This window comes from Trichechus manatus, unplaced genomic scaffold (assembly GCF_000243295.1).
Source record: "Trichechus manatus latirostris isolate Lorelei unplaced genomic scaffold, TriManLat1.0 scaffold00069, whole genome shotgun sequence".
Lineage (NCBI taxonomy): Eukaryota > Metazoa > Chordata > Mammalia > Sirenia > Trichechidae > Trichechus > Trichechus manatus.
This window is the reverse complement of record NW_004444005.1, coordinates 3211115-3238682: the sequence shown is the minus strand read 5'-3', so window position 1 is coordinate 3238682 and position 27568 is coordinate 3211115. Positions and strand designations below refer to the sequence as shown.

Sequence of the window (27568 nt, the reverse complement as noted above, 5' to 3'; positions counted from 1 at the left end):
CTCAAATGAACAGCTGCTGGAATGGGATGAAAAAGGTTAGTAAAAAATCCCCACAAATTGGGAAACACTATATCAAAGAACCGGGGAAGTGAGCTGGACAGGGAGAGAATGAGGCTTCAGGGAGAGGGGTCCTGAGGGGAAGACTGAGTACATCTCTGGAGGGTTATGCAGGATGCTCAGAAGACAAAAGTGAAGAAAACTTGTGAAGGACCTGTTGCTCCATTCCATTACTGGCATCTGCTCTATTCCCTTGCCTATTTCTTATTTTTACTATTCTTGGGTAGAAAACCCTTACTGAACTCTATAATCTCTCTCATGCTACAAGCCAGAACTATTCTCTCTGGTTCTGTTTTCAGATGAAGACAGAGTAGAGAGAGGAAAAGCTAGCCTCAAGATCAGAACCTGGAGTGAAAAAAAGGCGAGGACAGAAGATGCCAGAGGAAAGGGCATTCCAACCGTGTAAGGCTTATTTGGTTGAGGTATCAAAAGTTGAACCAACTTTTTCCCTTTTGTGAATTTCTCCAAGTCTCAGAATGGGGCAAAATTCACAATAGGCAACCTTTGGATGTCCTCTCCAAGGCCCAGTTTTCCTTAAGTGTCTAAAGTTAGGTCTCTCCCTCCTCGGCAACCTGAAACTATGGAAAGGAAGAAATTCTTCATGTTAGGAAAGGGATCACAGAACTAGGCAGAAGGTTTTGGTGGAAATGAGGACATGGGATCATGCCACAGCAACGTGGGATATGATCATGGTACCAAAGTCTTAAGACAAGGGGCCAGGCTTTTAAGTTTTATTATTAAAAAAACCTTATATAGATGTGAAGAAATACAGATTAAGAGGAGGAACTCTATACTAACACATCCAGAAAGATTAAATAGCAGGTCTCAGATGCACGTGAAACCTCAAACACAAACAAGCAGCCAGCTAGGGGAGAACCAACCCTCCTCTAAGTAGGAGGCTCAGCGAGGAAAATGGATGTTTGTAATATTCAAGAAACGTTACCAGCAAAACTGCAGTAGCATCCTTCTGCAACACAAGAGGACAGACTAGCACAGGGCTTGATCAGAAGGCAGAAGCCTTCAGTTCTACTGCTCATGCAGAACTGCTCAGCATCGCTGGTGTCCCCCGTCGTGCTTTGAATCCCTATGCTTTCTTCTAGTTCTCAGTGGTGTCCAGCCCACCTCCCTTCCTGAACTGCACAACCAATAGGATCCCACATATCAGCTTCAGCTGGAACCAGACAGTTATCACATCCATTCCACATACCAAGTCACTCTTGGAAATAGGGCCTTTCTCTTTCCCGTGGGACTCTGGGCTCTAGTTTATCCAAGAAAAAGGTTTCTTTATTAGCCCATAATAGAAGACTACCAATCATTAGGCCTTGGATTTATATCCTTCACACCTAAAACCCCCATGTTCTCCCTATTTTTATCACACCGGCCCACCTCAACCTGCTGAAGCAAAGATTTAGATTGGCCTCTTTGTGGTGGATAAAGGGGTCACAGGACACCTATGAGGAGCATGAGAGAAGGGAATGAATGAACCTGGCGAAGTAGACTCACTCAATCCTTTTCCTTGTCTTCCTTTCTAAGGGGTAAAGAAAGGCATTATGGCTGCCAGTAATTCCCTGTTATATTTTCCCCTGGAACTCCCCTTATCTGGTCTAATCTGGTTCTAACAACTCGAAAAAGCACCTAATAAAACACATAACTGTCTTTTCTAGTCTTTTTATTATTATTAACAAGCAAAATAATTAAAAAAACAAAAATAGAAACACAACAACACCTTAAAGTTGAAACACCGTAAGTCAAAGTGCTGCTGGACTTCAGAGATGTACCTGGGGTACATGCTCCCTCACTGAGGCAGGACCTAGGCACATGACTGTGCATTTAGGTATCTATGTGACCAAGAAAAATCAGAACAATGGAAACCATCGGAGAACAGAAAGTATCAAGAACTTTTCATCAGGCAATCCCAAAGCGCTCTGCTCTTTTCCTCTTCTTTGCCTAAAAGGAAGAAGCAAAAACAAAAAAAATTAGGTTGCGAGACAACAGTGGCCTGGGTTCCTGGCTGCTTTAATCCACACTCACATGGGCTGTCACAAGGTCCAAGAGGGAGGGATGGCCCAAGCTTAAGCTTGTCAGTCAGAGACTTTTCCTGCATCTTTCTAGTTATCCAGCTAGAGCTGGGGAGGTTCAGTAGAAAAGGAGGGTAAGGAGGTGAGGTTAGGGGAGGTAGTGGTAGAAAAATGAAGATTCCTGAAGGACAAAGGGCCACTCAACCTTACAGCAAGCTAGCCTAGAAACAATGGACTCTTTTTAACAGGCTGGGGAAAGTTTTACAGTCAGTGGGAAGATGGGAGATTTCAGAGGACAAAGGGTTAACCAATGCCATTCATGGAGAAGGTGAGGGGGATGCCCTTCTGGCAGTCAGGCCCAGGCAGCAGTTATTCCTTAGGCTTCCAAAATCATAGAGAGGCATATAAATCTTCAATGCCAACAGAATAAACAGGGGGTGTGGGGTGCGGGTGAGTCCCTGTCAAGGATCTCTTAAGGGAAGCAGCACTGGAGAGAAGGCACAGAATCGGGTGAAAATGGTGGGGAGAGGAGAAAGATCTTTTTGTTCTGCAGTGACTCACAGTACAGTAGTGAGTCCTTCACCCTCACTCCAACCACTGCCTCCAGCAAAGAGGGGACTTTTCTTCATCCCACTCACCCAAGAGGTTTAATTTAGATTAAAAAGAAAAAGCTGAGTGCACACAAGCCCAGCCCACTCCATCTGGACTATTGATACAATTCTTTGGAATCAAACAAAATTCATCTGGTTCATATAAACTCCATCAGCCTCAGAAGTTACTACTCCCTAACATACAGCAACTCTTGCAATAAAAGCCGTTGTTCTCGCCACCCCACAAACTTCTCATCCCCCTTATCTTGGAGAGGCCAAATTTACCTACTTAGCGAGTATGCCTGGTTTAACAAGTTTTCTTGGCAAAGAGGGGGTAATGTGAACAAAAATTAAAACAAAACTAAGTTTACTTCTAGCTCACCTTAGTATGTAAGTAAGCAGATACTTATAATAATAAAACCAAAAACACCTGTTGTTGTCGAGTCGCTTCTGACTCATAGCAACCCTATAGGACAGAGAAAAACTGCCTCACAGTGCTTCCAAGGCTGTAATCTTTACGGAAGCATACTGCTACATCTCTCTTCCCCAGAGTTACGAACCGCCAAACTTTAGGTTAGCAGCCGAGCTTAACCACTGGGTCACCAGGGCTCCTTAGATACTTATAATGCTTTATTCTGACTAAGTAGCACGAAGAATACAAACTCCTTTAGTTTTCTCCTAGTTGAGAGGGTAAACCGATCAGACTCTGAAGTTTTCAGGGTTTATTTACAAGACTGATATTTATTCATTAAGAAACTTTACAAGATTTTGAATGGGTAAGGTAACAGAGGCCATCTTAGGAGGGGAGGTAGAGAGAGAAGTAAATAGTCTTGGATTAAATGGAAGAAAGGAGGGAACATTCCAAATTCTTTATCACCCAAGAAGCTTTCTGTAATTCTAAACACATTCATTATTTCAACATTATCTCTACTGCTATTTATGTACACTCCAGGTGACACTTTGTTATAGATCAAAATCAGCAAATCAGCATTATCTGTTTGTCAATGCTCAGAGTCTCAGTCAATGCCAGAAGCAGGGATTACGAATGAACACAAGTCTTACAAAAAGCCACTCTTCCATTCTGAGAAACTACTTGTAAACAAAGTGATAAGAACGAGAAATCTCATTTGAGTCTGTTGTTCATAATTCCAGAGGGGAGTCAGATGCAACTATTCTTGTGCCTGGGTTGGAGATGGCCTTCATTAAATGATCAAAGGAAATATGCCTGGCAGACAACAATAATAAACACTACTATTTATTGAATACTTACAATATGATAGGCACTGTGCCAAGTATTTTACATAGACTCATCTCTTTTTACATAGAATCATCTCATTTAATTCTGACAATACCACTTCACAGATGACGAAGCTGAAGATCAGAAAAGTACTGTAACTTGTACTACCATAACACTAAGTGGCAGAGCCACTTTTCAAACCCAAGCCTACTTGATTACAAAGCTTGTGCTCTCACCTACTAGGCTGACAGGCTTTAACATTAAGTATATCGATGGTTTTCAGTGTGGTCACTTCATGCAGAAACTGTATCAAGCAAAGGGAAACACATCTCGCCATTTGGCACGTAAGAAGCAGGCTGGGGAAACAGAGCATTTCTCCGCTCAGACTATTCACCCTCATTTCCCATTAGGGGTGCTCTGGAACATTCTGGGTATATTTTACCTCTGTATCCTCTGTGGCCCCACTTCCAGCTGAACTTGTGACAATCCCAAATCGCTCCTTCCTCTTTTTCAGCTTCTCATCATCTTCAGACTATTCGGAGACAAAGGAAAAGGCTGAAACAAGCTAGCCTCTGTTCACGAGGTAAAGGGAATAAAATTATAACTTACTGGTCACAATACGCTGACCAACCTTGTGTCAAGAACGAAGATCACACAAACAAAAATAAAAAACTGAGTAAGCCAGCATGTAGCATATTGTCCCTAGAATGACTAAAAACTTCATTTTAACTAGGGCCTCAATATTCACAAGACAAGTAGAGTCAAGAGACAGTAAGCAACAGCCATAAAACAAACTTCTGTGTTCAAGAATTTTTGGCAGCTCAGATATGAAAAACTGAACCCTGTAACTGGAGAGGGGATTTCCGCCTACTGTGAGTTGGAGCTGGCCATTCTCTTTTAATTTTAAAAACTGAGCTACTGTTCACTTTCAACACTGTTCAATGGAAGAGTCTTGTATATATTCCCACTAGGACCTAAACCTAGTCACTTTACCTGTCCCATCGTAACAGTCATTTTCTCCTTCTCTACCTTCCCCTCACATCCACTCACCAGTAATAAAAGCTCAGCACTAGGATTAATAAACATCTAAAATCAGGTGGGCTCCCTGGGTATGTTATTTTCCGCAAAAAGGATTTTCTAGAACTTGGCACATCTAGAGTCTTTCCTCTCATACAACTCAAGAGACCTTCTACTCCATACACATATACCCACCCTCACCATGAGGCAGGACAGTTTCTTTGGCATTATTTACAAAAGGTAACCAACATAAGGCCAGGTCAAAAGACTTCAAACAACCTTTGAAGCTGGATTTTTTTTTAAGCCTGAAGGAGTTTATATTTTTGCAGTCTGTGTTTTTTGTTGTTGTTCTTAGGTGCTGTCAAGTTGGTTCTGACTCATAGCGACCCTATGTACAACAGAATGAAACACTGCCTGCCTGGTCCTGCGTTACCCTCACAATCTTTGCTATGTTTGAGCCCATTACTGCAGCCACTGTGTCAATTCATCTTCTTGGGGGTCTTCCTCTTTTTCACTGACGCTCTACCTTATCAAGCATGACGTCCTTCTCTAGGAACTGGTCCCTCCCGATAACACGTCCAAAGTACGTGAGATGAAGTCTTGCCACCCTCGCTTCTAAGGAGCATTCTGGTTGTACTTGTTCCAAGACAGATTTGTTCATTCTTCTGGTAGTCCACAGTATTTTCAATATTCTTTGCCAACACCATAATTCAAAGGCACCAATACTTCTGCGATCTTCCTTATTCATTGTCCAGTTCTCGCATGCATATGAAACGACTGAAAATAATGATGGCTTGGGTCAGGTGAACCTTAGTCCTCAAAGTGACATCTCTGCCCAATGCAATGTCATCTGATTTCTTGAATGCTGTTTCCATGGGCGTTGATTATGAATCAAAGTAAAATGAAATCCTTGACAACTTCAATCTTTTCTCCATTTATCATGATGTTGCTTATTGGTCTGGTTGTGAGGATTTTTTAATGTTGAGGTTAATCCATACTGAAGGCTGTAGTCTTTGATCTTCATCAGTAAGTGCTTCAAGTCTTCTTCGTTTTCAGCAAGCAAGGTTGTGTTATCTGCGTACTGCAGGTTGTTAATGAGTCTTCCTCCAATCCTGATGCCATGTTCTTCTTCGTATAGCCCACTATGGTGAAAGGATACAACCCTGACGCATACCTTTCCTGATTTTAAACCACGCAGTATCCCTTTATTCTGTTCAAATGACTGCCTCTTGGTCTATATACACGTTCCACGTGAGCAAAATTAGTGTTCTGGAATCCCCATTCTTGGCAATGTTATCCATGATTTGTTATGATCCACACAGTCGAATGCCTCTGCACAGTCAATAAAACACAGGTGAACATCTTTCTGGTATTCCCTGCTTTCAGCCAGGATCCATCTGACATCAGCAATGGCAGCTGGTTCCATGTCCTCTTTTGAATCTGGCTTGAATTTCTGGCAGCGCCCTATCGATGTACTGTTGCAACTGTTTTTGAATGATTTTCAGCAAAATTTTACTTGTGTGTGATACTAACGATATTGTTCAATAATTTCCGCATTTTGTTATATCACCTTTCTTTGGAACGGGCAGAAATATGCATCTTTTCCAGTGGGTTGGCTAGTTAGCTGTCTTCCAAATTATTCTGGTATAGACCTGCGAGCACTTTCAGCACTGCATCCATTTGCTGAAACATCTCAATTAGTATTCTGTCAATTCCTGGAGACTTGTTTTTCACCAATGCCTTCAGTGCAGCTTGGATTTCTTCCTTCAGTATTACTGTTTCTTGACCATATGCTACTTCCTAAAATTGCTGAATGTCGACCAATTCTTTTTGGTACAGTAACTCTGAGTATTTCTTCCACCTTCTTTTGATGCTTCCTGCATCGTTTAATATTTTGCCCACAGAATCCTTTAATACTGCAACTTGAGGCTTGAATTTTTTCTTCAGTTCTTGCAGCTTGAAAGATGCCAAGCGTGTTTTTCCCTTTTGGTTTTCTAACTCCAGATCTTCGCACATTTCATTACAATATTTTACTCTGTCTTCTTGACTCCCCCTTTGAAATCTTCTGTTCAGCTCTTTTATTTCATCATGTCTTCATTCACTTTAGCTATTCTATGTTCAAGAACTAAGTTTTTAGGTGCCCCCAAACCACAGAAATCGAAAGCAAAGGCAATCAAAAGATATGCAGAAACACAGGAATTTTTCAATACCTCTATCCTCAAACTAAAACGAAAAGTTGCCTTTGTCTCTATCACCACAGGAGCCACCTTTACGATTAAAAGCAGGGCAGCTATCTAGCCTTCTGTGCTCAATCTGTTTCACTAGTCCAGCTCTCTGAACACAGCAGGTAGGAGTACTGCTTATTTTGGCTCTTTCATCTTGAGAATCGTTTTCATTTTCTCTTTTGCTGTGCATGCTTTCTAGTGAGAAGGAAGAGATCTAAGGAGCCCTGGTGGCGCAATGGTTAAGTGCTCGGCTACTAAGCCAAAGGCTGGCAGTTCAAACTCACCCAGTGGCTCTGCAGGAGGGAAGTCCTCATGATCTGCTCCCGTAAAAATTACAGCCTAGGAACCCTATGGGGCAGTTCTACTCTGTCACATTGGGTCACCGTGATGGTTAATGTCACGTGTCAACTTGGCCAGGCTATGATTCTCAATAGTTTGGTAGACACTGGACTGACTGCTCTTCCATAATGTGTAATATAATGTAATCACCTCCATGGTGAGATCTGATATAATCTCCTCCATGATGAGATCTGCTATGAGCAGCCAATCAGTTGAAAGGGGTGTTTCCTTGGGGGATGTGGCCTGTTTCTAGTATATAAATGGATATTCCAGCAAGGCTCATTCTCCTCTGGATTCTGCATACAACTCATTATCCTCTGACCTCCAGTTCTTGGGATGTGAGCCAGCAGCCTGCTACCTGACCCCTGACCCGTGGATTTAGGACTTGCCAGCCTCCACAACTGTGTGAACCATTTCATTGAATTAAAACTCTCTATATTTATATGAAAAGAGCTAAGAAAAGTTGGTGGCTCTGAAGGAGCAAAGAATCCTACACATGAGTAACCACATACATAGCTTCCCTATCTTTTTTATTATAACCATCAGTAAATCCATAGTGAGTGCACATTTAATGGAATCTACACTATTGTAAAACACTAAGCCAGGTTCTAAGAATAAAAAAGGTATTCTTGTCCTTAAAAATCATAAATTAAAACAATAATGATGATAATAGGATAGCCACTAACATTCGGTCATTTCAACACTAACGATCGAAGACCAGACAAGCTGTGGAATGACATCAAGGACATCATACACGAAGAAAGGAAGAGGTCATTAAAAAGACAGGAAAGAAAGAAAAGACTAAAATAGATGTCAGAAGAGATTCTGAAACTTGCCTTGAACGTCAAGTAGCTAAAGCAAATGGAAGAAATGGTGAAGTAAAAGAGCTGAACAGAAGATTTCAAAGGGTGCCTTGAAAAGACAAAGTATAGTATTATAATGACATGTGCGAAGACCTGGAGTTAGAAAACCAAAAGGGAAGAACATGCTCGGCATTTCTCAAGCTGAAAGAACTGAAGAAAAAAATTTAAGCCTCAAGTTGCAATACTGAAGGATTCTATGGGGAAAATATTAAACGATGCAGGAAGCATCAAAAGAAGATGGAAGGAATACACAGAGTCACTAAACCAAAAAGAATAGGTCGACATTCAACCATTTCAGAAAGCAGCATGTGATCAGGAAGCGATGGTACCAAAGGAAGAGGTCCAAGCTACACTGAAGCCACTGGCGAGAAACAAGGCTCCAGGAATTCGTGGAATACCAAATGAGATGTTTCAACAAGGGGATGCAGTGCTGGAAGTGCTCACTCATCTATGCCAAGAAATTTGGAAGACAGCTACCTGGCCAATTGAATGAAAAAGATGCATATTTCTGCCCATTCCAAAGAAAGGTGATCCAACAGAATGCAGAAATTCTTGAATAATATCATTAATAACACACGCAAGTAAAATTTTGCTGAAGATCATTCGAAAGCGGCTACAGCAGTACATCAACAGGGAACTGCCAGAAAGTCAAGCCGGATTCAGAAGAGGATGTGGAACCCGGGGTATCACTGCTGATGTCAGGTGGGTTCTGGCTGAAAGCAGGGAATACCAGAAAGATGTTTACCTGTGTTTTACTGACTATGCAAAGGCATTCGACTGTGCGGATCATAACAAATTACGGATAACACTATGAAGAATGAGAATCTCAGAACACTTAATTGTGCTCATGAGGAACCTGTATCAAGAAGCCGTCATTCAAACAGAACAAGGGGATACTGCATGGTTTAAAGTTAGGAAAAGTGTACGTCAGGGTTGTATCCTTTCACCATACTTATTCAATCTGTATGCTGAGCACATAATCTAAGAAGCTGGACTGTATGAAGAAGGATGGGGCATCAGGACTGGAGGAAGACTCATTAACAACCTGCGATACGTAGATGATACAACCTTGCTTGCTGAAAGTGAAGAGGACCTGAAGCTCTATTGGTGAAGATCAAAGACTTCAGCCTGCAGTATGGATTACACCTCAACATAAAGAAAACAAAAATCCTCACAACTGGATCAATAAGCCACATCCATTGTGATAAAAAGAGAAGAGACTTAAGTTGTCAAGGATTAAATTTTACTTGGAAACACCATCAACACCCATGGAAGCAGCATTCAAGAAATCGAATGATGCACTGCAATGGGCAAATCTGCCACAGAAGACCTCTTTAAAGTGTTAAAAAGCACAGATGTCAGCTTGAAGACTAAGATGCGCCTGGCCCAAGCCATGGTGTTTTCAATCACCTCATACACAAAAGCTGGACAACGAATAAGGAAAACCAAAGAACTGACGCCTTTGAATTGTGGTGTTGGTGAAGAATACTGAATATACCATGGACTGCCAAAAGAACAAACAAATCCATCTTGGAAAAAATACAGCCACAATGCTCCTTAGATGCAAGGATGGTGATACTACATCTCACATACTCTGGATGTGTTATCAGGAGGGACCAGTCTCTGGAGAAGTACATCATGCTTGGTAAAGTAGAGGATCAGCAAAAAGCAGGAACACCCTCAATGAGATGGACACAGTGGCTGCAATAATGGGCTCAAGCATTTAACGACTGTGAGGATGGCGCAGGACTGGGCAGTGTTTCGTTCTGTTGTACAGAGGGTCTCGGAGTTGGAACCAACTCGATGGCACCTAACAACACTTGAGTGGCATGGTACTATACCAAGTTCTTTACATGCAGTATTTCATTTATTTCTTACAACAATCCTATGAAGTAGGTACTATGAGTAAATTCATTTCATAGACAAGAAAACTGAGACTTAGAGAGAAGAGGGTTGCCCAAAGTCTCATAAATAATAAGTGGCAGAGCCAGGATTGGAACTCAGGTCATTTTACTCGAGAATCTATTTTCCTGATTTTACCAGCTCCTCAAGTATCTCACATAAGAAGAGCAGCAGCAGAACAGAGGAAGTACTCAATTCTCAAGGTAGGAAGGATCACTAGGACACTTAGCTAACAGTAGTTGTGAACCACTTCAACAACTTCCATGTCAGTCACGTAACTTGGATCAATATTAGAATCCTGTCCCCTTTCTACCATATTATATGCTTCCTCTTTATAACTAACTAGGAATCTAGTAATCTTATACTAAAGCTTTTCTCACCTGAATAGCTTAATGAGCTATTCCATCTGTTGAACTGTAATAAAATAATTAGGATTTAAAAAGAAAAAAAACACCACCATCACAGGCTTCACCATATTTTTCCTTACCAAGGTCACTGGTTAAAGTTTCCTTGATTTTTTTTTCTATCACCAGTAAGATAAAAGTGAATAAGGGATATAAATGGATATTTCAAAATGTGAATTCCTAGAATGCTCTAGATGAAACATCTCCATTTCGGCCAAGTGGGAAACAGTTTCAGGGGTAGGGGTGGGGTAGCATCCTATATCATTCTGAGGGAGAAGCAGGACTAGACCAATATCTTGCTGAACTACAACTATGTACTTTTTTCATGCAATTCAGTGCAGTAAAGTTCAAGTCACAGAGGGAGATGCTACTTTTGAATCTTAGGCATTCTCTCAGCACAAACCCTGAGGCCGCTCCTCCCTTCTTGGATCTCATCACAAAGCTTTTGTCCATTTGGAATGTGTGGGTCAGCCTTTCCCCTAGTTCTCTTTTTGCTACTTCATGAAATGGAGAATTTGAATCCTAAATTAAATTTCCTTTTGAGCTTAAAGGTGAGGAAAGACAGACAGGAAAAGGAGAAGGGGATGTATTTCTCTAGCTACCAATGCTAGTGTTAAATATTAGAGATCTCCCCATGAGCTTCCCTTTTTAATCGGATCTTTGGTGCCTCTCCTGGAGATCCAAGCAGAGCATCTGCTCCAACTCACCAGGGGTTTTAGGGAGGAAAAAACAATACAGCTCTCCCCACCCCTAACAAACAGCCTGCCCACCCCTCACCCACAGAGACCAGCGAGGGTTTTATTTATTTTGTGCATGCGTGCCCTTCCCTCCTCACCCAGCGCCCCTCAGCTCCCCTCCTACAGTTTCTTTCCTCCTTGCCCTGCAGGGAAAGTGCACAACAGGCCCAGTAAATCAACACAGTTCTAATGATCTCTCTCACTTGACCCTTCTAGCGTGACGGTGTCGCATGGAAACAAACGTACAATAAACTTCACTCCATCTTTAGCTCCTTGCTGACAGGTTTTGATTCATGGGATGGTGAGACCCATCTGAGGGAAATTACCTCGATCAAAACGCATCTCTCTCTGCATTCATCAGGCCCAATGCTCCCCCGGGCCATGCTCAAGTGCACAAATGGGGTTGTGCATCTGCAGGCAGCACTGACCCCTCTAGCTCAGCGTCATATGCATTTGTAAACCTTTCTCTTCTTCATCCCTCCCCAACTTCCCTCTTGCAAACCCTCAAGCATTAACAAATCTCCTTTACAGGCAAGCTCTTGTGTGGGAAGAGAAGTGCTTGAATCTGAAGCGTGCTTACTTCCTATCAAATGCAAACCCCTCAAAACATACAACCTGCACTCAAAATCAGCGGAGAAACCTGTCCTCACCAACCAAACACTGGCACTGGGTGTCCACCGATCCATATGCTTCACTTTCTTCACTTTTCAAGATTTAAACAGTAAGCCAGCTTGACTGATGCCAATAATTCCAGCATACACAACCTTCATATTACCTGATAACTACCTTGTTTGTCTTGTTTAAATCTCACTGATACAAATGAGAAAGGGAATTGTGCAAAAGAGAGAGTGTCCATATAAGCAGCACAGGACAGAAAGCATGATCTACACTTAATAAAGCTAAACACCTCCCATGAATCACTATCAGTGTATTTTCCATATGGAATATGACAGCTCCAAAACGAGGCCTTTAGAAGACAATCCACTTTTCAAAATTCACTTCTCTTCTCGTTTCTCTTTCATATTTGGAAAACCTTCAGGCAATTAAAACAAAACCTGCTGAGGGAAAAGACTGAGAAATTCAAGGCTGTCTCAAGATACAAATTTACGTGTGTGCTTACAAAAGGTACTGAATACATGTAAGCTATTATTTTTATTGCCACATTCCTCTTGGTCTTGGGACCAAGTCTGAGACCACCAACAAAATTTTAAAGCTAACAAAGGTCAGAGGCAATAGACAAAAATACTACTGACTGGTGTAAATGTCATTTATTCTTCCTCTAGATAAGCAGTGAAGTCACCAAAAGTTGGTTAAGAATCAAACCCATTACAAAGGCAACAAGGAAACTCCCTTTAGCTGCAAGAGAAATGGATATTTGGACAGATGACTAGGCTTAGGGTTAAAATCTAAGGTGTGAAGAGTAGTAAGTGGACAAAACTGTAGTTTTCTCCATAACCACCTTCTCTTTTGGAGACCCTCAAAATCTAGGCAGCCAGGCTTGACTTAATAATGCCTGCAAAAACCGGAGTCTCTTAAGGTAATATATGAGGGGAATGAAAGAGTGCCAACCTCTATCTCTACAGACCCAAGCCCAGCTAGACCCACTCTAAAAGCCCGTGTGGAATTGTTTTCACTGAATTATACGACATCAGTCTATATCAATATTTTCTGTAATAATGAAACCATAAAATTCATTCATTCAGTCATTCAAATACCAACTGAGTGTCTACTTTGAGTCAGGCATTTTTCTGGTCATTGGGAATACAAAGATAAGACAACAATCCTTAATCTCATGAGTTACGAATTCACCACTGAGTTACTGTAGCGATGTGTGTCATTGTTCATTACATTACTATATTATGTGGATCCATGGGAAAAATTTCTTTCTGGTTCAGAGGGACCCAAAATAGTGATGCTTTTCCTGAGCAACTTGTTTGCTTTTATCTTGTGAACTCTATGAATCACTGTGAACAGTGCAACTGTGTTTTCTCTTTCTATTGACTGCTGTCAAGTTTGGAGCCAAATGTGTGGTCTGTTTCTGGCAAGTGGTTTTGAAAATATTTCTATTAGAAAGCAGAGGCCAGAAATATTGAGGTGAGAGAGAAAAACACTAGAAACGTGAGATCCAGAGACAGAGAGCTAACACTCAGATCCTGAAGTAGAAGCTTAAAAGGCAATAGGAAGGACAGGTTAGTCACAGGGTTGTTGCTGGTTCCTTAAGAACTTACTCCTCTCTAAATATAATAGGATTGATTTAAAAATACCTCAATGCCCTGAGAAGAAAAAAGAGAGGGGAAGCAAATACCAGGTTATAACTAGAAATTTTAAATTAAGGGCTCTTGGCAATGGTTTCCATGGTGTAAGCACTGTAGCCGAAAATTAGGTCCCAAATGGAAGATCACCTGCAACGATAGGCAGCTTAATACCACAGATGGTTTTTTTGTTTTTTGTTTTTTTTTTTAAGGCAAAGAGTACCCAGGATAAGTTTCCACCTAAAATGGAGTTCTAACTTTATCTTTCAAAACCAACTTGTGTCTTCATGATTCAAATTTCAGAGAACATTTTTCAAAACGTACTAATTTTATGCGGAATACAATAAAGAAAACTGCTCCAAGCTTAGTGGCCCTGTGTGCTAGGGTTATTTGCTCTGCCAAAACCAGTCCAATTTGCTTTAATTAGCACTCTATGGGCTATGTGTTGAAAGCATTTACTTTCTTCACTCTTATTACCAGTGCCACTCTGGATCATAAAGAGGAACTAGGAAAAACAAAACAGTGACTTAAGTGTAACCCAGTTTGAACTCAGTAATTTCCAAAAACACAAATAAGAGATTCAAATGAGAGGTACCCTCACTATTCTCTGAGACCAAAAGAATTAACCAGCCCAGGCATTGTTCCTGGTTAGTGCAACAAGCCCACTCACTCATCATCCCTTCTTACATCATGTGTGAGAAGCTAAAATTCCAATCTAAAGAATTCAGTCTGTGATAACCTTACAAGGGGCATATTAGGGAATACTCAGGTACTGCAACTATATTTTTCTTCAGAAGTCTTTTCCCTTGAGTGATGGAAGAGAGACTGATGGTGAGCTAACATGGTCACATTTTGCAAAAATAACAAATAACTGTCCCTTTTGTAAATGAATTACCATACTAACATGCTAATAGCTCTCAGGCTTATCTGATTTTCCAAGGGAATGTAAGGTTAAGAGCGAGGCAAAAAGGAAAAAAGGAGCTTTATGGTCACTTTCCTGAATCTCACTGCCACGTGACTGATGGCAGGATGAAAAGCAGAGCCTGGGGGCTTTCAGGCGATGGTAGATTAATGTGACATGGCCTTGACTTCCCAGAGGTAAAGGTTATGAAACACTCCAGGGTAAGTGGGCTTCCAATTTCATACTCTCAGGGTGAATGACAGCAACTGATGGTTTTTCTCTCAGAAACACCTCACTGCTTAAACACACAGCTGTCACCTCCCTGCCCCAGTTTCTGAAATTCATCTGAACATGCTTATTCCTAGGCCTTTATGTCAGCCAGATTATAAACAAGGGGTGGTCCCCAAAACCAATGCATAGAGCCTAAGCGGACTCAAGATGAAGGACTGGACTAGTCCAGAGATATCCCAACACTCCCCATACACATACACGTAACATACCTCCCCATTAGAACCATCTTACCTACTCTCAGCAATCACTTGCAACTGTGAGATCAGAGCCAACTTTCTAGGGTGAGCCGGACGCTAGGAACTTGAAAGCTACACCAGATTTAAACCACCAAGAATTGCTATCTCCGCATATCTTCTCAAGATCTGAAGTACAAGAACACAGAACCACATACTCTTCTGTTTGCTTCAGCTCAGGATCACTCTTCGGACCCACGAGTTCCCATCTCTCTTTCTTTCTCTTGTCCAAATCAAGCTCTTTCCCCACCCCCCACTCCTTTCCAACCCCAGAGGAGGTCGTTTCGGTTTTGCTCTAGCTGATTGTAGGACAAAGCGAGGCAGGTGGAGGAAATGAAGGCTTCACACTTGAGACCCCCGGAAACCAAGTTTCTATTAAAAGTCCCCATCTCCCTCCCTTAAAAGCCAGGAAGCTGCTGCTTTTAAGGATAAGCGATGCAGAGCTTGGCAGAAATGTCAAGAAGTCAGCAGAGGGAAGCTCAATCTTTTGAGGGAAGGTTAAGGGTAATGCTGCCTTACCCAAAATATACCAAGAACGAAGGAGGACAATTACTTGAGCACTCAGAAATTTAGAATGAGCACTATGAAAACAGATTCTTTTTCATCTGGAAAATTTAAAAATACAGATTCCTGGCCTCACCCTAACCTAATAAATCTGAATCTCAAAGTGAAAGGTCCAGAGAGCTGTATTTTAAAAAGGCTCCCCTGGTGATTCTTAATGTGCGGCCTATTTGGGAACAACTGCAAATAGCTTTGACAAAGTACAGACCAAAATTTAGAAAAAAAATTTTTCTCACCAAGTCCAAATAAGGCTACCATCCCACTCCAATACTCCCACCCAAACACTAGGGGCCTTCCAATTAAGTTTTCACTCCCTACAAAGAGGATATATCTCAGCTACAGTGATGTGAAGGGAAAGGGAGAGCTGGGAAGGAATCACAGCTGGCTCGGAGGAGCACACCTGTGTCACTGCCTTCCTAGAATTCAAATACACAGAGAAGTAGAGAGAATCTTTCACCAGAGTAGTTCAGTACAGGAAGATCATGCCAAAATTGGATCAGAGCACACCTAAGGTGTGTGGGAAAAAGAGCTCAGCAACTAGATTCAAGCACACGAAGGCCCTTTTTTCTACAGAACTAGTATAGAAGAAGAGGGGGAACATCAATAAAGTGGAAAAGGGAAGAAGAACAGAAAGGATTTCTCTCCAAAAAGGACCTCTTCTCAGGCTCACGTGCTTTGCTGACTCCTTCAGAGCAATAGAGAGGTCCGTCCTACAAGGTCCATCCTCTCTTCTTGTAGCTCTGTTCATTTCCAGTTGCTTTTCCTCTTCAACCATCTCCTACCCAAGCATGAGCACGGTAGTGGGAATTCTGTAACTGCCTCCTCTACTCTATAAGCCGATAAACTTCCCACTCAAATAATACTTTTAAAGTCCAGACACCATGCACTTCAAATATAATCTCCTTCACAATAACACATCTTCACTGCTAGAGATTTAAAGATTCAATATTTGACAAATTCCAAATGTGGTACACCCTGAAAATACACTTCTATTTCTGTTCTAAGAATGTGCTCTGGAAATAAGAAGGTAAAATTTGTTTAAATATGATTTTAAAAAATGTGAGGAAAGAATAGCAAATGAAAGGGAAAGGAGGAAAGGAATTAACGTTTTCTACATCTTCACAAGGGATCAAGATTGCATTAAAAATAGGGCCTTTACCAGTTTGCAGATATCACCAAGTATCCCCCTGTAGACTATCCCCCAATCTGACTACCTGCCTCATCCCACCTCCATCTCCAAAATGCTACACGATTTTATCTGACCTGCTTCAGCTGCTAGGCATGAAAAGCAACTTTGTATTTGGGTGCATATGTTAAGAAAATGAACAATCATGTAGTTATTAAACCTTATTTGAACTGAACCTATTATGTATTTTTAAAAATAAAATGGTACCTCTCCTATCAATATGGCCTAAAGAACAGTATTAAGTGTTAATCTCTCAAGTATTAAAATATATCTTAAACATGTATCTTAAACATTCCTATAATGCTATAGTTCTCACATCATGGAGTCTTTTAACACCACAATTTCCCACCATAAAACTAACAACACACGGACTTTGAGGCTGAGTAGACCTGGATTCATATAGTTAGTTCACATTTCACCATAGTCAGGAAGAGTATCTGGGAGTGATAGCAACTGTTACCCTAAATTGATACACAAGTAGACATACAAGCAGATATAATATGACTTACAGGTACTTTTTAAAAAATTGTTTACTAAGAGTAGCACTTTTTTTTTTTTTTTTTTAACTGCCACTCTTAGTAAACAATCATTGCCTATGATCCCACCCATTTGGCCTGCAAAAATAACTGAAGGTATTTAAAAGTAAAACAGACTCAACAAAAACCAGCATTCTCCTCCTTTTCTAGGCTGTGTTTACTCTGGGGCAAAGACCATAGGGGGACCACAGAGAGGCATAAAACTTGTTTTTTATCAAAGTCATCAGTTCTGACATGTTAGAAGAAGGAATGCAAAGACATTAGTGGGGGCAGGGTGTTGCGCAGGGAAGACAGAAAGGAGAGTTTTTCTCCTCACCTCTAGTTCTCTGGGTTCAAATTCAATGAATGAAATCAGAGAGAAAAATGAAATTGAAAGGTACAAGATCCTAGTAGTCTTAACCATGCACCTTAGGGAAGTCTAACCCTTTATCAGAAACCTCCCAAATACCCAGTTTATAATAATTAGGGCAAAGCACCAGCTACGTATGTCGATATAGTATCAAAACTTTCATCTTGCTTCCCTAAATTTTTAAAGCTTTGCTCTTAAAACGCCCAATCTATATTCCTAACATATCTCGTTCAATGTCTTTTCATACATGGCTAAGCAAAAAAAATGTATATGAGGGTGAGTGGGTAATGGGAGGGTAGAAAGAAAAGTTGAGCAAAGAAAAACCTGACTCGTATTTCTCTAGCTAAAATCAGAAAACATTTTCAAGAGCCCTGGGCAGAAGAGAGAAAAATTCCACTCTGCCTCTTTGCTCTTCTAAATTCCTATAGCCAAGTGGTTCAACAGCAGTTGAATGGCACACATAATGACATCATTGATTGGAACCATAATAGAAGAGAGTGAGAAGAGCAGGTGGGGGGGAAAGTGGGAAGGGAGGGAGGTGAAGATGTATTTGTGTTACAGACAAAAGACAAGTTCTGTTCCTCAGCAGGGATAAATGAAGAACCAGATGACGGGATAAAGTGAGGTCAGAGAGTTTCCCCTATTGTTTTCTCTTTAAACAGCTCCTTCACCACTCCCTCAAGGTTTGTTCCATTGGGCGGGTAGAGGGAGAGCAGTGTATGTGTTTTTATCTTAAAGGGAAGAGGGCAAAGAAACAAAATAGATAAAGGATTACACTCAGTGTCTTTCCTCTCCTCCAAAGCCCCAAAGTATTATGAATTAGAAGGGGATTTAAAGGAGTGGTTAGATTTTTGTTGGGTCCCAAAATGCCAAAGTTATCTGAGAAATGTTGAAGACTGTGGGGTTGGAGCCCTGGTGGTGCAGTGACTTTAAGGGCTACAGCTGCCAACCAAAAGGCTGGCAGTTCGAATTCACCAGTCACTCCTTGGAAACCTTACGGGGCAGTTTTGCTCTGTCCTATAGGGTCGCTGTGAGCCAGAATGGACTCGACAGCAATGGGTAGGTGGGGTTGGGTCTTTTTTTTTTTTTTTTTTGATATCCACTTCCAACTGCTATATCTATCGTATATCTAACCCACTCTTAACTTCTTTTCTTCCTGCTTAAATCTAAGTTTTTTCAAGTGGAAGCATTTTTGGGAAAAGTGACAATCTAAATTGGGGGGGGGGGGGCTTTCTCCCAAAAGTCCTTGAGATATAATGACCAAGAAGACTGATACTGAGTTTTTTCCCACCTACAATCCTACTATCTGCATTTTTCTTGATCCTGTGGGGTCCCATGAGAAAAGGGAATGGAGAATTAAATGTTGCACTTGGCCGAGCACTGCTGCTTGAATATGTTTGGATGGAAAGGAACCCAAATCTACTTACTAGGGTATTTTTCCAACTTATTTTGCGATCTAATTCTTCTACCATCACCCCTTTTAAAAATATCTTACCAAATTCATCAACAAAGTTTATGGCTTCTCTCAGGTTCTTGCAGTTCCATGTTGGCAATGTCCTATGCATGGCCCCACAATTCTACCTTTGGAAGAACTCATATCTAAACTTTCTAACAAATCCCAACATAGACCCTCTGAGAAGGCTGGTGACCAACTTCTACATTCTTAGTATGAACTCATTCCTTGCCTCCACATCCCAATGGCTAACCTCTACACCAAAACCCAACATGAAGGGGAGGAGAAAACAAACCAGTAAGTATTTCTTCATTTATTTCAGATTGCAGAAGGGACTTTAAATAGAATCAAATAGAAGAGAGTGAGTGAGTGGAGACTAACCTGCCATCAGTTAGCCACAATGAAATTTGTGTGCTGGGAGACACTGGTGCCCTCCTGTGCTTGGAATTGACCCTTTGTCCCAGCTTCCTCTTTGGCATCTCAACACATTTCAATGAAGGCATGCCCACTATCTCTCTCACTTCTGAATTGGTTTACCCCCAACCAATGGTGAGCAAAAATATATAATTATATGAAAGGCTCACAAAAATAATCACTTCAAGAATCTACTAGCTATCAGCCTCAACAAGAAGATGGTCAGTGGAAAGATACTTAGTTTTCACTCTTTTTATATTCTGACACAGTATAACAGACCACAATCATCAGGGACGAAAACTTCAAAAATTACAAGCAAATCAGACTATTTTAAACTTGTGAAAAGTAGCCTTCAAGGCTGATAGGCCTTAAGATAACTCATTAGGAAAGTTACCTATATGGAGTGCTAAAAGTAGGGAAGACCTAGTAACATTCTAGCAGAGAGGGAAGGAAAATGTACTAAGGTGAACAGGGATACAAGATGCCTATGTTTTCTATTCATAATCAACAATCAAGAAGCAGTAACACATGCCCCTCACATTCCTGGGGAGGAAGAACAATTATCAACCAGACTCCAGTTTGCTGCTTAGTACCTAGGCTTATTTTGTTTTTCCAGACTTAATTCTTACCAAAACTAATGTCCCTGACCATCATATATTAACTGAGCTGGCTTCCCATATTCCCTTTATCTATTCCCTCTACCAGCTTCTCAGAGACAAGTTTCCTATATGCCAGGCCACATCCTGTCCTTCACCAATAGGACTGACTCAACATGACTTCTCTTGGGAAGCACAGAGAACTAACTAACAGAGAAAAAAACAAAACAGTGAAGCACAGGACTGAAAACCTAGCTGGTGATCAATCAGAACCAATCAGGCAGAGGTTATTCATCTGGGTTTTGTTTTGTTTGAGGGGGTGGGAGGTTTCTCAGTCACCATGAAGCTTACATGGGAAAAGGCATGCCATTCTATTCTCAAATAGTCTAAAGAGTTGGAGGGAGCAACTTACAGCCTCTTGTGTAAAAAATGTCTATAAATGCCAGTGCCATTCTTTGCCCTGTCACTTCCCATTATCCTAAACCAACAGGATTGTATTCATTGAGAACTGAGCTGGAAACATGAACAGTGGACTTTTCTGGGGGGAGGGGGGCAGTCAAATTTCTTCAGGTTTCTATATGGTGTCCAATGTGTACAGTATATGAATGGAGCTGAAAACTGAACTATATGAGCAGTCATACAAAAATTAGCCAAGATGATGGAAAATTTGGGAATAGTTAATGGTGATGACTGAACATGATGAATGTAATTAATGTCACTGAACTATACATGTGAAGACTGTAGAAATGGCAAATATTTTGTTACCTATATATTTACAAAAAAAAAAAAAAAAAAAAAAGTTGTCCAGGAAGAATAGAAGAGATTCAGTTTCCTCAAATTTGTAACAGGCTCAAGCTATAAATCTAAAATACAAAGAGGAGCTGATCAGATTGTGAAAGTTAAAAAAAAAAAAATCAGTCATATATCCTATTGATCCATGGCTCACTCACTCTCACACGCTACTCACATACACTGGTCTGCAGCAGAGTCTGCTGAAAGAAACCAGCAAGCATATCAGGGGCTGAAGTTCAGTCAAGCAAACACTAAGTCTGTGCAATGGAAATGTCCTTCTATTCAGGATACTGGGTAGAGATAAGGAATCTTCTCACCACCTACTAGCCTTTACTATTTGTACCAGACTGTCATGGATTGAATTATGTCCTCCAAAAGTATCTGTCAACTTGGCTGGGTCATGATTCCTGGTATTGTATGATTGTGTACCATTTTGTAATCTGATGTAATTTCCTTATGTGTTGTAAACTCTATCACTGTGATGTAATAAGATGGGTTAGCAGCAGTTATACTGACGAGGTATACAAGATTGGATAGTGTCTTAAGCCAATCTCGTTTGAGATACAAAAGAGAGAAGTGAGCAGAGACACATGGGGACCTCATACCCCCAAGAAAGCAGTGTGAGGAGCAGAGCACGTCCTTTGGACCCGAGGTTCCTGCACTGAGATGCTACCAGACCAAGGGAAGACTGATGCATCACAAGGACCTTCCGCCAGAGCTGACAGAGAAAGCCTTCTCCTGGAGCTGATGCCCTGAATTGGGACTTGTAGCCTACTAGACTGTGAGAAAATAAATTTCTCCTTGTTAAAGCCATCCACTTGTGAGACTTCTGTTACAGTATCTCTAGATGACTAAGACACATACCAAGCGGAATGAGATCTGTGCCTAGAGAATTGTAAAGCTTAAAGACAGGTGACGTAATTATATAGGAAGAGGTGATACTGGAAAACCCCAGGATAAACTGGACAGAAGTGTGTTGATCTGGCTACTCAGTAAACAGAAACTTAATCATGTCACCCACCTGAGCCAACCAAGCAAATACTACCTAACAACTCATCTCTGATAATAAAGGATAGTCATGCACAAGACTGTGAACTAGGAAACTTTTTTTTTGTTGTTATAGTCTAAATGAAGTTTACATTTCAAGTTAGTCTCCCATACAAAATTTTATACATACATTGTTTTGTGACCCTAATTGCTCACCCCATTCTGCGACAGCACACTCCTCCTTTCCGTCCCTGATTCCCCATGTCCAATCAACCAGCTCCTAACCCTCTTTGCCCTCCCATCTCACCTCTGGACAGAAGCTGCCCCTTCCGTCTCTTGTATCTACTTGAGCTAAGAGGCACACTCCTCACGAGTATCACTTTACGTTCCACAGTCCAGCCCAATCCCTGTCTGAAGAGTTGGCCTTGGAAACTGTTTTAGTTCTGGGCTGATAAGAGAATCCAGGGGCCATGCTTTCCGGGGTACCTCCAGTCTCAGTCAGACCATTAAGTCTGGTCTTCTTACTAGAATTTGAGTTCTGCACCCCATCTTTCTGCTGGTCCATCAGGGACTCTCTGTCGTGTTCCCTGGCAGGGCGGTCAGTGGTGGTAGCCGGGCACCATCTAGTTCTTCTGGTCTCAGGCTGATGAAGTCTCTGGTTTATGTGGCCCTATCTATCTCTTGGGCTAATACTTTCCTTGTGTCTTTGGTGTTCTTCATTCTCCTTTCCTCCAGGTGGCTGGGACCAATTGATGCATCTTAGATGGCCGCTTGCAAGCTTTTAAGACCCCAAATGCCACTCACCAAAGTAGGATGCAGAACATTTTCTTAATAAGCTTTGTTATGCCAATTGACCTGAACCAGGAAATGCTTACCAGGATATGCAGCCAGCTGCAATTTCAGGATTTGGGGTTAGAACACTGCTAGACTCTCAAAGTCACTTGAAAAATAGAATCCTTCCTTTTACTATCTTTTACACCTTTTCCTCCAACTTCTCTCCTTCTAGATTCACTCTGAAACTGGTTATATTTTCTGCGTACTAAAAAATTTTGGGTTACAGAAATAGTGGTTCAGACATGTGGTCTGATAAAGGATTTCTATGCCACTTTCAAGTGTGAAAGCAGTGTGAGGGATATAAGCTAGGCTTGAGTTGTTCAGTACGATACAACAACAAGCACATTTATTAAAATGTAAATGTAAACTAAAAATTCAGTTCCTCAATCATACTAGCTACATTTCAAGTTACCAATAACCACATGTGGCTAATGACTACTGTACTAGACAACAGAGATTATTCTACAGACTATTTCCATCATCAAAGAAAGTTTTATCCGACAGTGCTAGTCTAGACAACAAAACTTCAGCATCCTAAACCAAAAAGCAAACCCATAGCCACTGAGACAATTCTGACTCATAGAAACCCTATAGGACAGAGTAGAATGGCCCCATAGGGTTTCCAAGGCTATATAAACCTTTATAGAAGAAGACTAGCACATCTTTCTCCCGCGGAGTAGCTGGTGGTTCGAACCACTGACCTTTTGGTTGGCAGCTGAGCGCTTTAACCACCGTACCACTGGGGCTCCTTAGCATTCCTAGGACATTTTAATGGTTTACGGGGAAAATTAGAGCAAACTGTTGAAATTAGGGTGGTTCTAAAAACTGGGATTTATGATCACTGTAAATAAGACCTACACATATTCAAAGAGGAAATGCCAAAGTCACAAACCTCCAAGTAAAGTAGTCACTAGAAGAAACCATAAATACTTTAGTATAAACCCGAAAAAAACCAAACCCATTGCTGTTGAGTCAATTCGGACTCATAGTGACCCTATAGGACAAAGCAGAACTGCCCCATAGATAGTGATATTCAAAAAGTGGTCTGCCTCCTGGCGTTGGTCCCCAAACTGTTACTACCAGTCTGTGGTTAAGTCCAAAAATTGAGAGTTTTTAGAAACTTCCAAAGCAATTTAAGATTGCTGTGATATTCTTACTGTATTTTACAAAAGTATCAATTGGCAGCAGTTGGCAACAAATTGAAAATTTTTAAAAACTAGTTTTTTGCAACAGATAACTTGAAAAGCACTACTCTACAACATACATAAAGAATATACTATATATATACTAGTGGACAATGAATGTTATTAGAGAATGCAGCTCAAAGTCAGAGTTCTTTCTATCAACGACCATTATCTGCTAATAACCCTTCAAAGACTTAAAATGGGAATTAAAAGAAATCTTATCAATGATCAACTAATACACAGAGAAGTTAACTGACTCAATTTAGGTCAGAAAGCTAGTTACTGACAGAACTGAATTAAGAAAAATGGGAGAAAACTAACATTTATTGAGGGTCAAAGTGTCACTACGCTAGGTAATTTCAAACATAGTTATCTGCTCTTCACAACCAGGGTGTCTGGTATTACTCCCAGTTTTACGTAAGAGATGCAAAAAGTTTAGTAGTTGCTCAAGGTCATAAAGTTAATAAATGTATCTCTTTATGTTTTATTAAACCTCTTACGGACTTAAAAATGAAAACAGGTCAAATACAGAGAAAAATTCTAGAGAAATGAAGAGAAAGGGCTGATGTCCCTGTAATGAAATGCTATAAAAATAATTTAGGCACAGTATTATAAAAATAATTCACAGTATAGAGTGATGGACAAATTCGTCTCAGGGATGTGTCCATATGAGCTGAGTAGTGGGAGATATGACACTCAGTTTTGTAAATTCTGAAGGAACACAGTAACACACCATGCCCTGGAAGATGGGGTGGTTATCACTGGAATTCTCAGGCACCTAGCTCTTATATACAAAAGAAGGAAAACAGATAAGAACAAGGGTCACAAATCTAAGACGCCCTTCCCCTTGGCCATCCAGCACAACACAAATGACTTGGTTTATAATAATTCTTCCCAATTAGGTTGCATATCGACTCATATGCATGCGAAAGCTGGACAATGAAGAAAAAGTCTGTCTTGGAAGAAATACAGCCAGAGTGCTCTTTGGAAGCAAGGATGGTTTGAGACTTCATCTCATGTACTTTGGACATGTTATCAGGATGGACTAGTCCCTGGAGGAGGACATCATACTTGGTAAAGTAGAGGGTCAGCGAAAAAGAGGAAGACCCTCAACAAGATGGATCAACACAGTGACTGCGACAATGGGCTCAAACATAACAACGATTGTGAGGATGGTGCAGGACTGGGCAGTGTTTCATTATGTTGTACACAGGGTTGCTATGAGTCACAACTGACTCAATGTCACCTAACAACAAGTTGCATATGGTTTAAGAATAATGTACTCTGCCTACCTCTCAACTCCTATTTTTTCTTATTTCACATAAACCAGCAAATATTTTCAGAGTACCTATGATTTCAACTTTGCGCTGGGCTCATGGACCTGATGCTATATACTGAGTAAACATCAAAAATGTAACCCAAGAAACATGCTCTCCCCCTCATTTTCATAGAACAAAGATTAAGAGATCACCTATACTAGGCAAATAGGAAAATCCTGATCATTTTCTCCAATGTGCCCAGCAAAACTCCAAAAGCAATTTACACCCTGGAGAACTGATCACCCCACACAGTATCCTGTCAACAAAGTTATCTTGCTTAATAAACTAGATTGTATCAGTTAGCAGAGGGGCAGAAAGAATGCAACAGTTTTCTCATTTTTGTTCCACAGAAGCTCCCAATTTTGTTTCTAGGCACCTTTGACCTAAAGACAGAATTGTCTTCTCCTGTTTATTTAATTTCTATTATTACTATATCAGAAGATAAAGCAAATGCAACAAGCTTTAAAATCACTGAATTCAACATCCTAACTGAGAGAAACATAGACTATGCTCTAACAGCTGGCAAACATCGGTGGAAGCTATGAAAACAGCCTGTGGGGGAAAAAAATATTAACTTGTGAAGAATTCCTGTAAGGTAATCAATAGTCAGTGATAAAAGGTAAGATTTAAAGGACTGTGTGAAATGAAGTGCTGAGTTGCCAGCTATATTCTAAGGAGAGTCATTTTCAGCCTATGGAGCCCCCAAGCTGCTCCTATGTTGCAAAAACAGTACTTCCATCCAATGTACCTTACCTTTCTGGAGATTGAAGAGACATTCAAACCAAATCTTTGAGCTCTTTCCTTCAGCTTATCCAGGTTAATCTACAAAAACACAAAAAAAATAAAAGAACATATTTTAAAAAATCAAACAGGAAATACAGAAGGCAGAAACTATGGCCCAAAGCTACGAGTTCAAATAAGCCTCCAACATCAAAGACACCCCCTGTGCCAAATTTAATGGGTGTGTTAAAAAATAGCAGTATCTACAGATAGAACTTGTAAATGGTTTCCTACAAATTCTTTGGTGGTAATTAAGAATTAGCCATTACCCAAAGCCATTAGAAAAGGCCTAAAACTCCAGGACCATAAGACAAAGTTATACGGCTTGTCCTCTAGCTAACAAAATCTATTCATGTTTTTAAGAGAAAAAATGGTGGGAAGGAAGGTATCAACAGTGACTTGGAAGATGTGGCAATTTTCCTGGCCTTTCAGTACCTCAAACAATTTTTTTTTAATTCAGGATATACACAACATTGTACTGAAAATGAACAGTTGCCAAATTCATATGATCTCAGAGTTTCTTCTAATCTGAGAATGATAAGTCTCTAAAACTAACTGTATAGAGTTAAGATCTGGTTCTGCAAGGGCTAAAACAAAAGATTTCTTACCATAGGCTTGGTGTCAGATGACAGGCCTAAGGAAGCAAATAAAAACGTTTTATTTGATATTTTAAAAAGTCCCGAAGGAAACTGACAGTCTTCAAATCAATTTACACAGCAAAGAAATAGTATATAAGACAAATGTCCTTTATTCTATGATGAGAAAGAAATGGCAAAAATTATACCTTGAAACATATCTGTATCATTACTGGTGGGGATGTAAAATGGTGCAACTACTTTGTGAAAACACTCTGGAAGTTCCTCAAAAAGTTAAACCCAAAGTTACCAATTAACCTAGCAACTCCACTCCCAAGCATATTCCCAAGAGAAATGAAAACATGCATCCAAACGCTTGTACATGAATGTTCATAGCAGTATTATTTATATTAGCCAAAAATTGAAAACAACCCAAATGTTCATTAATTGCTGAATGAATAAATAAAATGTGGTATATCCATATGATGGAATCTTATTCAGCAATAAAAAGAAATATAGTAGTTTATTCTCAACAACAAAATAAATGAAATTTAAAGAAAAAAAGGGGGGGGCCAAGATGGTGGAGTAGTCAGACGCTTCCTGTGGCCCCTCTTACAGCAAAAACCTGAAAAAGCAACTGAATCGATTATATATGACAATCTAGGAGCCCTGATCATCAAAGGCAAAGCTGTGGAATCAGACTGAGTGGCAGGGGGAGGGAGAGATGGTTCGGAAGCAGTGAGGAGCTGTCAGACCTGACCCTGTGGAAGCCAGCGCCCTTCAGGCCAGATCGCCCTTCAGGCCAGATCGGCTCACGTGTGTGGTGAGGCAACTAGTGGCGCTTGGGGGTTGTTTTCCACAACAGGAGAGACCTAGCAGCAGAGAGTCTACTCAGGCATCCAGAACCAGTGAGAAGCAGCACTCGGTCGGCGAAAG

General features: G+C 40.7%; 1 protein-coding gene across 1 annotated transcript in view; it reads right to left on the bottom strand.

The window, feature by feature from the left end:
- Positions 1 to 1711: 1711 nt before the first annotated feature.
- SARNP (SAP domain containing ribonucleoprotein) overlaps positions 1712 to 27568 on the bottom strand; it is a 53674-nt gene continuing 27817 nt past the window's right edge. The window contains exons 8-11 of the mRNA XM_004379959.2: positions 26666 to 26691; positions 26031 to 26099; positions 4345 to 4434; positions 1712 to 2004 (exon numbers count right to left, since the gene is read on the bottom strand). Of these exons, the coding sequence (XP_004380016.1) occupies positions 1963 to 2004; positions 4345 to 4434; positions 26031 to 26099; positions 26666 to 26691 (227 nt within the window). The 3' untranslated portion in view covers positions 1712 to 1962. The remainder of the gene's footprint in view (positions 2005 to 4344; positions 4435 to 26030; positions 26100 to 26665; positions 26692 to 27568) is intronic.